At 43.7% G+C, this 12,038-nt stretch overlaps 1 protein-coding gene across 1 annotated transcript in view; it reads right to left on the bottom strand.

Annotated features, from left to right (window-relative positions):
* Nucleotides 1-12,038, bottom strand: part of SKAP2 (src kinase associated phosphoprotein 2) — an 846,051-nt gene that overhangs the window by 258,272 nt on the left and 575,741 nt on the right. The window contains exon 6 of the mRNA XM_069648220.1: nucleotides 11,738-11,821. Within this exon, the coding sequence (XP_069504321.1) occupies nucleotides 11,738-11,821 (84 nt within the window). The remainder of the gene's footprint in view (nucleotides 1-11,737; nucleotides 11,822-12,038) is intronic.

The following is a 12,038-nucleotide window of genomic DNA, read 5'->3' on the forward strand; positions in this document are numbered from 1 at the left end:
AATCGCGAAAAACGCACTCGCGAATTTGCCGCGATTTGCAAATTTCTCAACGTGTGAAAACAGCAGTTTTCTTGCTTTCATTTGCCAAAAATTCGTTTAACCTGCTAGTTACTCCTAGATCCTTGCTAAAGTGAGTCTGGACTAATATTAACTTGATAACACTCACCCTGAACCTCCTAGAGGGAATTAAAAGCATTTTAGTATATTTTTCACTTCATTGCCAGCACATATAAAAGCATTTTGGGCCTGTGTTTAAAACTCCGATCTGTAATCTAAGCTTGCTGGGGTGAACTGAGTGACATTTGATTGCATTTCTGAGAACTGTGTGCTTTCCTTCCATTTCCTTGCATTGCATAAAGGGGGGAGGGGATTGCCAGAGAAAAGTGATTACATTGTTTTGTTGAAATCATATTGAGTATTTTCTGTATTGCATTTTCATTCAACATTACATCCATCTGAACTTATATAAAGCATCCTCTACCACCTTATTCTTCTGTTCCTATTCACAAGTGTGCTAGTGCCAGACTATCCATTATTGATTACTGCTCATATTAAGTGTGATATCCAATTATTAATTTATTATAAAGTGTGATATATATCTATATTGTTTAAATTCTCAAATAAACCTTTTAAATTGCAAAACAGAACTACTTCTTGGCTCAGTGGGGTCAGGGGGATTCCTAGAGAGGGGTGTAATATAGGGGTAGTCATCCAGAACGCATGAACTGGACATAAAGATATCAATAAGGGTTTCCATTCAGTATCCCAGACTAGGCATTGATTTAGCTGTAGTGTTGAATTGAATCCTCTTACAATAGGAAACTACATGGATCGTGAATTGGCTTCTAGGATGAACCTCCCTCTTTGCCCTAAAACCAATAAAGATGTCATCACCACTGTGGATGGAACCGAAATCGCCTCTGGGCCTGTAACTCACTCCACCACGGAAGTGACATTGCTGGGTCAAGACGGGCATCGGGAGGCAATGGTGTTTGACGTAATCAAGGCTCCGCAATTTCAAGTAATTCTAGGAATCCCTTGGTTAGAAACACACAATCCTCATATTGATTGGAGAGCAAAGAGAATAACCTTTCCAGAGTGTGTACAAACCTGCTATCCACGAAATACAAGCATTGGCCTAGCTACCGTAACTCCTGTCAGTTTGCAAATACTGCCAAAGTACCAAGAGTTTCAAGACGTCTTCCAAAAGTAACAGGCCAATACTCTACCGCCCCACAGGTCATACGATTGCCAGATAGATCTACTACCCGGTGCAACACCCCCTTGCAGCAGGATCTATGCCCTTACCGAGCCCGAGAATCTTCATTTACGACAATATCTGGACCAGTACTTAGCCAATGGTTTTATTCGCCCGTCTAAGTCTCCTGCATCCTCGGCTTTATTCTTCGTACCAAAAAAGGAAGGCGATCTCAGAACTTGTATAGACTACCGCGCACCAAACCAGATAACTGTCAAAAACAGATACCCTTTGCCTTTGATCCCTGAACTCCTTGACCAAGTGAAAGATGCCTGCATATACACCAAGCTAGATCTCCGGGGAGCTTACCATCTAGTGCGAATGAAAGAAGGCGATGAATGGAAAACTGCCTTCCGCCCTAATTATGGGTTGTTCGAGTACCAAGTTATGCCTTTTGGACTGTGCAATGCACCGGCTGCCTTCCAATATTTCATGAACGATGTCCTCAGGGAACTCATCGATGTTTGTGTTATCGTATACATCGATGACATTCTTGTATACTCCTCTTCAGAATCTGATCATCGAAACCATGTCAGGGCAGTCCTCGAGAAATTGCGCCAACACAAACTATTTGCTAAACTTGAAAAATGTGTTTTCCATGTCACGGAAGTCGAATTTCTAGGTTTTATCCTGACACCTAAAGGAGTCCACATGGACTCACGAAAAGTGGATGGTATCCTCAAATGGCCATGACCCAGCTCTGTAAAAGGTGTTCAAAGCATGCTTGGCTTTGCCAATTTATGGAGTTTTCACGGGTGGTTCAACCCATCACTGCACTCTTAAGAAAAAATAAACGTTTTGAATGGTCTAAAGAAGCTGAGCAAGCCTTTCAAGAACTAAAAGCTAAATTTACTTCTGCACCCGTATTGAAACATCCACGCCCGGATCTCCCTTATATCGTCGAAATCGACGCATCCAGTCTAGCTATGGGAGCTGTCCTTTCTCAAAGGGACCCAGAGACTAACCAATCGCATCCCGTTGCGTTCTGGTCCAGAAAATTCTCGGCTCCCGAGATTAACCACGCCATCACGGACAAAGAACTCTTAGCGATTAAATCTGCTTTTGAGGCCTGGCGACATTAGCTCCTTGGCGCAAGACATACCATCACGGTGATCACCGACCATCGGAATTTACAGTACTTGAAAACCGCCAAGGCTCAGTCATCTCGACAGCTCCGTTGGGCTCTGTTTTTTGCTGAATTTGATTTCATAATCACCTACCGTCCTGGCTGTAAGAATGGCAAAGTGGATGCTCTATCCCGAATTGGAATGGGGGACACAGTCACTAACTCAGAGCCTGTGCCGATAATTCCCGAACAGAGGATCTTAGGTATGACTTCTTCACAATCGCTAGAAAATATCCAAACTAGAGTTAAACAACTCCTGGACCCAACAGACTTGCAGGACTGGGTTAAAAAGGGATCTGATTTTACTATAGATAACGATTTACCTTATTTCCGAGGACGATTATTTCTTCCACACACGGATTTACAAAAGCTAGTTGTTTCTTGTTATCACGATACACTAATAGAGGGACACCCCGGCATTGCCAAAACTGAGGAAAAGGTGAAAAGACAATTCTGGTGGCCTTCTTGGCGAAAAGATGTAAAATCATTTGTGATGTCCTGTGGTGTGTGCGCCCAAAATAAAGGCCAAAAGAAAAGACCAGCCAGTCTTCTTCAACCGTTAGACATTCCACCATCGCCCTGGCACACCCTGTCATTGGATTTTTTTACGGACTTACCCCCCTGTTCAGGATATAACACTATTCTTGTTATTGTGGATTTATTCTCCAAGATGGCACACTTCATTCCATTAAAAGGTTTACATTCAGCTTTGGTTCTAGCTAAAGAATTCCTTGAAAATGTTGTCCGATTACACGGATTTCCGTCTGTGCTGATTTCAGATCGAGGAAGCCAATTTATTTCCCACTTTTGGCGTAGATGTTGTCAATTGGCACGAATCGATGTAAGACTATCAACCAGTCATCACCCCCAGACCGATGGTCAAACAGAAAGAACGAACCAGACTCTCGAACAATATTTACGTTGTATGCTGCAACAATCTGAAAGTAACTGGAAAGACATTCTTTGGATAGATGAATATGCATATAATAATTCTGTGCACTCTGGAACTGGGCAAAATCCTTTTTACACTTTATATGGGCTTCACCCTCGAACCTCTGACCTGGATCCACCTCATGATCTCGGAACACCCGCAGTGGACCAGCTGCATACCGCAATTACCAAAGCCTTCAAAGAAGCAACTGAACATTTACAACAAGCCAAGAAAAGAAACAAGAAAAGTGCTGATCGGCATTGAAGTGAGGCACCTCAGTACCAGATTGGGGACCAAGTCTGGCTGGCTACAAGACACTTATCACTCAAAGGACCTTGAACTTTTAATCCCAAATACCTGGGACCATATTCCATTACAGCCATAATCAATCCTGTTGCCGTTAAACTGGATTTACCAGCTCATATGCGAATACATCCTGTTTTTCATGTGTCACTTTTGAAACCTGTGCAACCTGGAACCAGACTAATCAAGCCTCCAGAACCCATTCAAGTGGAGGGAGAACCTGAGTTCGATGTGAAGAACATTTTAGATTCTAAAATGATAAGATCAAGGCTTTTCTATCTAATCGATTGGAAGGGTTACGGGCCTCAAGAGAGGTCATGGGAACCCCATGACCATGTACATGCTCCTCGGTTAATTAAAAAATTTCACCGGACCTTCCCAGACAAACCAAAACCCCCGGGGAAAACAACCTTGGGAGGGGCCTTGGGGGGGAGTGCTGTCATGATGCCTGCTCCCGAGGAGCCAGGTCAGGCCAAGCGTCCCCGGAAGCAGACTTCATACTCACCAAGCAGGACCCAGCAAACCCCTATAGGGGCTCTTTGGACCTTGTCCTGGCGCCTTTGGCGCCAGGCTCATAAAAGGCATCTGTCCTGGCGCCATAGGCACCAGGCTTATCATGGCAGAACATATGGTAATGCTTGGGTGAACTCACCTGAGGCAGACCATGCTGCATACTCACCCGAGGCAGACCATGCTGTCTGAAGCTCCAAGCCAACTAAGGCTGGGGAGGAACTATTTTCTTTCAGGAACTCTTTTCTTACTCGCGTGGGGCCAGTGGAAGAACACTCACCTGAAGCTCTTCCAAGGCTATTTAAACCACGCCCGGATGGCCACACATGCTTCGCGTTATTCTGCATCTGCAGCAGGACGCTCACCGAGTCGGCTCCTGCATCCTGGCTCCTGCCACGCCCGCCAGCACCTGGAACACCTGCAAGGAGAGAAAGGCAAGCATTAGGACATTACTTACCTTCATCCAGCATCCGGATTCTTCACTCCGTCGATCCTGCAAAAGAAAGTCAAGGGTTAGAAACGCATCTCATCGCTCGCTGCAGTGCCTTCACGTGGCGCTGTCTTGCTCTTCAGCGGTCATAGGCGACATCGGCCGCATCCCAGCACCTACGGACAAGAAAGACAATAGTTAGAAGCGCTCCGCTTCTCACGCTGCCGCGCCGCTTCCACTTACCTTCACGTGGCACCGGCAACCTTTTCAGCGCCCATAGGCGACATCGGTCGCATTCAAGACCTACGGAGAAAAAGGACAAACCAAGGTGAGCAACGAACTAATTGCAAAAGGACAGATTACTCACCTTAAGTCTTACCTGAATTTTGTTGGGACCTCTGTTCCCTTTTCGGGTCGGAGCGGCTTTTCTGGCTTTTCCGTACCCCGGCCCCTATGGGGAAATAAGACACACTCATTAAGGTGTCGGAGCAAACCACTACGGCACACCTTCATTAAAAGTACTCACCTGAGCTTACCTCGGCGAATCCATTCCTCCACACGGATTCCTCACCTAGTCCCTGAAAATTAAACAAAGGCCAAGGGACAAATAAGACTTGATCTTTTGAACTATATACTTACAGCAGCATTTTGGTAAAGGCAAGCAGATATCGAACCCTCGCTAAATCCGAGATCCAGTGAAGTAACTGGAAATCTACGCGCCCCTGCGTCAGAAGCAGGATGGAGAGCTCGTCCATACAGAAATTAAGATGAGAGTCTGCGGAAGGCACAGCTAGGGTTCGAGGAGGGTGAGAAGGGGAAAAAGGGGGGAATCTCACACACAATCTAGCAGACAGTTAACTCCCTTTTCCCATCTACAGAAGGATTATTCTACGGGCCAGACAGACGAGGTTTGGGGGTCCAGTCCAGTCCATCTTCCAAGCACTACGCTTTACCGTGGAAGAAGTTGTAGCAGTCCAGAACGGGTCGGCGCCTCCGTGGGAATCAGGTGAGCGTTACAGTACCTTCATGCGGTCCACGAAGAGACCCCAAAAGCCTTAATGGAAGGTCAGTAGAGATGACATAACTGCCTGAACAGACTCGCAAATGAACAAAAGTTGCTATTGAAGACAAGCACGCCAGTGCGAGTAGCTACGAAAATAAATGTAATGGACACAGAGAAGAGGCAATGTTAAACGTAAGGAAACAGTGCAACGAGACAAGATGGAAGCAACCGTCCTGTTAAACGTGTGTAAATAGGCTTGAAACGCAAGATGTTAAGAAACCGATACTGCTTGCAATGCTTAGTAGAATAATAGAAGCGGCATGCGCCAACTATATATCTACCTCAAGAAGCACATTATACAAGTGCGACTCCATTTTGTAAAAGCAGAAATGTACCCAGGGGGCCAGAGGCCTGACAGGCCAAGTTTTCGAAACCCAGCCAAAGGCAAGAGAAAGAGCAGAATCGAAACTCAACAAAGAGCGGCTCATGCCTAGGAAATCGAGGTCAACCAGAGAAGGGGAGGAGAGCATCAACTCGCAAGAATCAGGCTCCGGAGCATACCAGCTTGCCCGTGAAGGTCAAGATAAGAAAGGCCAAGGCAGGTGGCAGAGCCGAAGCAGAATTAAATACAATAAAATCTGGAATCTGAAGCAGATTCATGGTGAACAGACATGTGACCTGCCAGGCGCGAAGAAGTACCACCGCCTGATGTCATCCAGAACCCGAGGATGCCATAACTTCTCCTGATAAGAGACTACAGTCCCGAGGCCATAACCAGCCAACTAATTGACACATAGCCGTAAGATACTGATTGATGGAAGGGAGGCAGTGTGAAACTTGGGACACCAGGCACCTGGGTTTCCATTCTGCATGCTGCTTATTAAAATGGTGATTTATGTCTAGGGGTGTAACATGCCCAATCCCAATAGACCAAGTAATCTAGGGTCCTATAGCCAGTAGAACCAATGAGACGTTGTACTTGTAGTGACGTCTATCACGAGTAATGTAAAGGGTTGGACATAGACGCCCACCCGATAAGAGTTATCCAATCCACATGCTCTGTTACCGTATACAGATATAGCACCTATACTTAACTTACCTTTCCTAACCAATTATATTGCATGATGATTTTTTTAAAGTTAGATGTCAATGGCGACGAGTTTTATGCATAAAAGTGGCTGTTCAACTGAAGTTCGGGGAAGTCGGGGCTAGAGAGGTGATTGCAAGTCTGCTAATTTCCATTTGTTTTCCCTGTTTGATGTACTTGTGATTAAACGGACTTCCCTTTACCAACTTACTGAGTCCTCATTATTGAGTTGTGCTGGAGTATGTGAATCCTGCACTCCCTGTCCTCACATGGTGCAGCTATCTTGTCTTACAAGCTCAGGAGGGTGAGTACTGACCTATGGGCCCGTCAGTAACTTCCTCCATTCTCTGAACAAAGGCATCACGAAGTACAACATAGACAACAGAATTCAAGTTCAAACAAAAGATATGTATTAACTTAAATGTCAGGATGGTTGAAGGCCTCACTTGCCCTACGCTAAGGTGTGATTTCCCTACCTGAATGAAACTAAGGAAAGTCCGAGTCAAAGAGTTCAACAGAAAGTCTGTCTGTGTCCAAAACCTATTCTATGGATAATTGAGGCGAACTGGCTCATAATAGCCCATAAATGTTGGGGGAGGGTTACATTGGTCGTCAACAGGAAAGGGGGTATATCATGTCTCACCCAAGGGCACCCCACTCCCAGTCCTCAAAGACCCGCCACCCAGATGATCCTCCCTCGCTTCTCCACCCCCAGGGTCAGGATCCAAGAGTGATGGCCTTTCCCTGGTCACCGGCGCAGAGGATCCAAGGTGTCTAGCAGTGTGAATACCCTAAGGTTTATAACATTACATACTGTAATTAATAGTTTGGATACATTGTGAATCTTTCTTATTGATATGTGCTGCATTTTGACTTGTTGGATGTTCTTGGTCTTATTTTGCAAATGGTTGGTGATGGTATTACAATGTTTCTGGGTGGGTATGCGCATTTTGCTGCATGTGGGAGGATTTCTCAATTTGTTGATGGTTATGAACAAGGTTTTCTGCCAGCTAGTAGTTTCTTCACCTTTAATACTGATGAGTTGTAGTGTCAGAGATGCAGTTTATATGCTGCTCTGTCTTCTTGGTTGTAATGTTTCCTCCATGTTTGTTCCAGTTTTTAGTTTTTTTGTCAGTGTTCATAGCCATTGTGCTGCTTGTATTTTCTCTCATGTGGTGAATTACTTCGTAGGTGGCAGAATATCCACGGCTTCTGCAGTTCAGTTGTGGAGAGTCGCTGGTTTTTCCTCTAGGAGCCTGTGATGTAGTGCTGTCATCTTTTGCTTGGTGTCCTTGATTACTTTACTAAGTTCCTCTAGTTGGAGGATATTGGCAATGCCAACCATCTGACAAAATATAAAGCCTACAAACTTTGCGAATTCCAATCTAAAGGTTATAACATTCAGTCCAAATTAACATTATCAGCCTGTGGAAAAGTGTATTATATGGAAATGCTTGCGCCTACTAATCAAATCCATTTTTCACCAAAACAATACTTTCTTACACATCATCAAGTTAGGCACAAACATTTAAGAAACGTACGATTGGTAGGAGGTATGCCGTAAATATCTGAATCCAGGAAAGCATACCTTGTGTCATGTTAGCAGATGTTTTATCACTGCTGCTAAACTTGGAATGAAGCCCAAAATGGGGTGTTACCTGTTGTAGCAGCTAGTAATATTTTCAATTTAGGGGGACACTATGGGTTTTATTTGCCACCCACACATTTACCATTCCACTAACCATGACAATGGCAGTGGAGTGTGGAATAAAACCCAGTAACATAACATATTATATTATCTCTTCCTGTGTATGTATACATTAGTTTTCTTGTATGCTTTTCAGTGATTGCAACATTCATAACTCTTTAACAAGCATTTACAAATAAATTATTCCAGGCACATGATGCTTGCCCTCTACAGACACTGGGCCTCATTACAAGGTTGCTGGTATCCTGGATATCGTTAACCTGTAACAACGTTACATGCACACAGTCCGGTGGAATTACCGCTGCATTATGTGTGCCTGCAATGGCGGTAAATGCCCATTTCATGGAGTCCCATAGAACTCAATGGGAGGATTTGTTGGTATTACAGGCACCGGTGATACCAGTGCCGGTAACACTGGCTTTATTTGCTGGTGGGTGGTGGAAATACCTCCAGCTCTTGGTTGGAGGTAATTCCACCCACACCACCAGCAAACTTGGACTTTGCCAGTACGGTAAAGTGCCAGTGAATGGAATTACCGGCATGTCATTACCGCAGCTGCAAACTTCTAATGAAGCCCACTGTCTGAAAAGTTTGTATTGCTTTCTTTTTCAAAGCCAGTTGGGGTCTGCACTCTTTCTTTATTGTTTTTCATGTTCTACCTAGAGCCTGCATAATGAAAATAGTTAATGCATGCAATCTTCCTAGTGAACACTAAGGAAGGACTACACTCTTCAGTTAGGTACTAGCCGGTAAGAAAAAACTAGCGGCCATCTTTGCATCAAACCACCCAACAACAAGGGGAAGCAGTGATGAGAAGAAAGTGCACTGGGGGGCACAAAACCATTCAAAAGGAAGATTACATGTAAAAGATGGCCGCTGTATTTTCTTGCCGGCTAGTATTTAATCGAAAAGTATAGTCCTTTCTTAGTGTTTACTAGGAAGTGGTGAGCGTTTTGCTGCACTTGGTGAAAACACATGCTGGTGCTGCACGGTCTTCTTTCAAACCCCGCGAGTCATTAGCGAGGAGTTTGTTTCTCCTAATTTAGAGGTGAGCATGTTGTTCTTGAACTTTAGTAGCTACATTACTTTTAGTGATGTTGGTGGCTATTATCCCTTTTCCGCAGTTTTTTACTTACTGAACGTTGAGGTGTTGTGTACTATCTCTCACTACTTGGTCACGTTCAGCATGTTTTTACACATTTAATGGCTGTGAAGACCGCTGGTGTATGACACTACTGTTTGGAAACATGAGCTCTAATGCATGACCTAGGCTGGGCTTGAAATGGTTTCTTTTCTCCCCTTTTTTTACACATTTGGGAGCCGTGGTGTATCAGTGCATTTTAATGCTCTTTGAGATGGTTGGTGACCGCCCTTCTTATATTACAGATTGGTTCTGCGTCCTCTTTTGTAATCATCTGCAGACTTGGTTGTCATTACAAGGGATTTCCTCCCCTTGCCCCACGTTGTGGGTGGCTTCACTTGCGTGAAGGTAATTTTTATTTAATATATCCTGAACAATTCATGACTGTTGTCCTGTAGTGATCTGTGGCTCATTGGTATTGTGATGTGTCCTTTCTAGGTGTGACGATATTTTCGGCGGATTGAGACGCCTTTTGAAGTATCTTGGTTTTTCAATGAAGAAAAATTAGCCTATCTGTCATTTACAGACGTGCGTTGAAGATTCACCACATTAAGGTAAATCTAATTGGTTTAATTTCTAAACCTTTTTGTGGAATTGTTCTCTTGACTGAGTCAACTCCACTTTTACATTTGGTAATACCCCCTCCCCTGGGGATCTGATTAGTTTCCTCTGTTTCCCTTCTTTGCAGGCTGGTTGCCTGAAACTACCCATTCAACACGGTGTTGAGAAGAATAGTGGATGTTTTAAAGGTTCCCCTGAAGAATGTTCGCCCGAAAGGGGCTTTAAAGAACAGAAACATGTTGGGATTATATGTTGTTTTAGTGACACATTTAGGTTTTTTCTATGTACTGTGATATGTGATTTCGTCTGTGTCCATTTGTAAGTGGTTTATTTGAAAATTAGCTTTTTAGATTTTGTAGGTTTTAGTGGTAGTTTTGTACACTGTGTTAGGTGTGGGTAGTATCTTATGTTTTAATTTAAATATTCTGTATTAAACAAAAATGTTTTTTGAAATTTGGAATGTTGCACGCAGTCTATGTTGTCAAGACCTGTAGCGCCGGAGAATCTGTCAGAGGTGTCTAATGGTAGGATATCTCACAGCGATGAAGCTGTTCCCTGCCATACCTAAAACGCCTTATGCATAACCATCTGGCTATGCACAAAATATGTTCTAAAACATGTGATTGACCCTTTTTCAGTTGAAACTCTACAGAAGTAAACCACTCCACGTTTTCACAAGGAGATCATGTGACATTTTCTTCAGTGACCTCACTTCTTTCAGCCACCAGGGAGCAGAGAAGTATTTTGTTCACATGGTGCAAGTGGGGGAGGGGAAACGGAAGGGTTCCTAATATTAGAGTTGAAAGGAGACATCTTATTTGGCAAATCCTATTTATGCTATACTTTTTAAATTTTTAATTTTTTTCATTTTTGCATTTTTAAAGTGCTTACACAGCCCGCGGGCATCGCGACACTGTTACAGGAATTGTTTGTTTTAGTAGCGTGGTTGTTTGTCTTAGTTGCGTATTTATAACGCGCTTAAATACCCAGAGATTTTTTCTTATGACAGGCGCTGAGCTTCAGGATCTTCCACTGGAATCTTGGCAAAGTCAACAGTTTTGGCTTTGCTGAGGGGAACTCCTTTGGCCACCAGGACTTAACCCGGTTCCAATCAGAGCGACCGGAATGACAGTCTGCATGGCGGAAGGAGGGCCACTGCGAGAGAGGAGTACTAAGTCCCTGCATTCCCGCAGCCTCACCCACCTCCCTGGACCTACTGCCATTCAGTATGCATTCCCTGCTGCATACCATATGCCATAAAACCTTGATGTTTTGGTCGAAAGTACCACACAGGAGCTAAAACGAATGTGCCACTAAAGAACCAAGTACTGGCCAGAAGAAATGGTTGTGCTAAAGTATGACATATGAGCAACAATGAATGGTACTGCTAAAGGAGGCAGCAGTAAAATGGCGACACAATGATAATGTGACGTATTTATGCAGCACTTCATACTAGATTGATTTTGTTTCTAGGCAATATAATATTAGTTATTGTTATAAAATTGAATGATACTCATTGAATCGACCATTGCAGGATGATGGACTGAGTAGCCCTTGCTGGTACTCAACCCTTTGGCTGCAGGCTTCACACAGACCTTTGGAACACGTGCTTAACTTGCTAAACCCACCACCTTACTTGCAGAAATGAATGCCATTTTGAAATCAAACAATAAACCTACCTTTGTCACTTCCATAATAATAGAATACGTTATTACTGAGAGCACACCATCTCTTCTGCCACTCGGACCCAAAGAAACTGTGATCTGGGAAATAAAACAGCAGAGATAAATATTAGGGCAATTGCATGCTGTTATCATATTCCAGAGGTAAGTGGCACCTATTGCCATTAGCCGTGGTTGTTGGTAACTTTTCTAATTAGAGGGGCGTAAACATTTCCTACAAATATGCCAGGACATAATGAGTGAAAATTGAACATTTTACTGCACACTTTAAGTGAAAAACTGGGTGCAAATTGATTTT

The sequence above is a fragment of the Ambystoma mexicanum genome, chromosome 2q (assembly GCF_040938575.1).
Source record: "Ambystoma mexicanum isolate Mex_15411 chromosome 2q, UKY_AmexF1_1, whole genome shotgun sequence".
Classification (NCBI taxonomy): Eukaryota; Metazoa; Chordata; class Amphibia; order Caudata; family Ambystomatidae; genus Ambystoma; species Ambystoma mexicanum.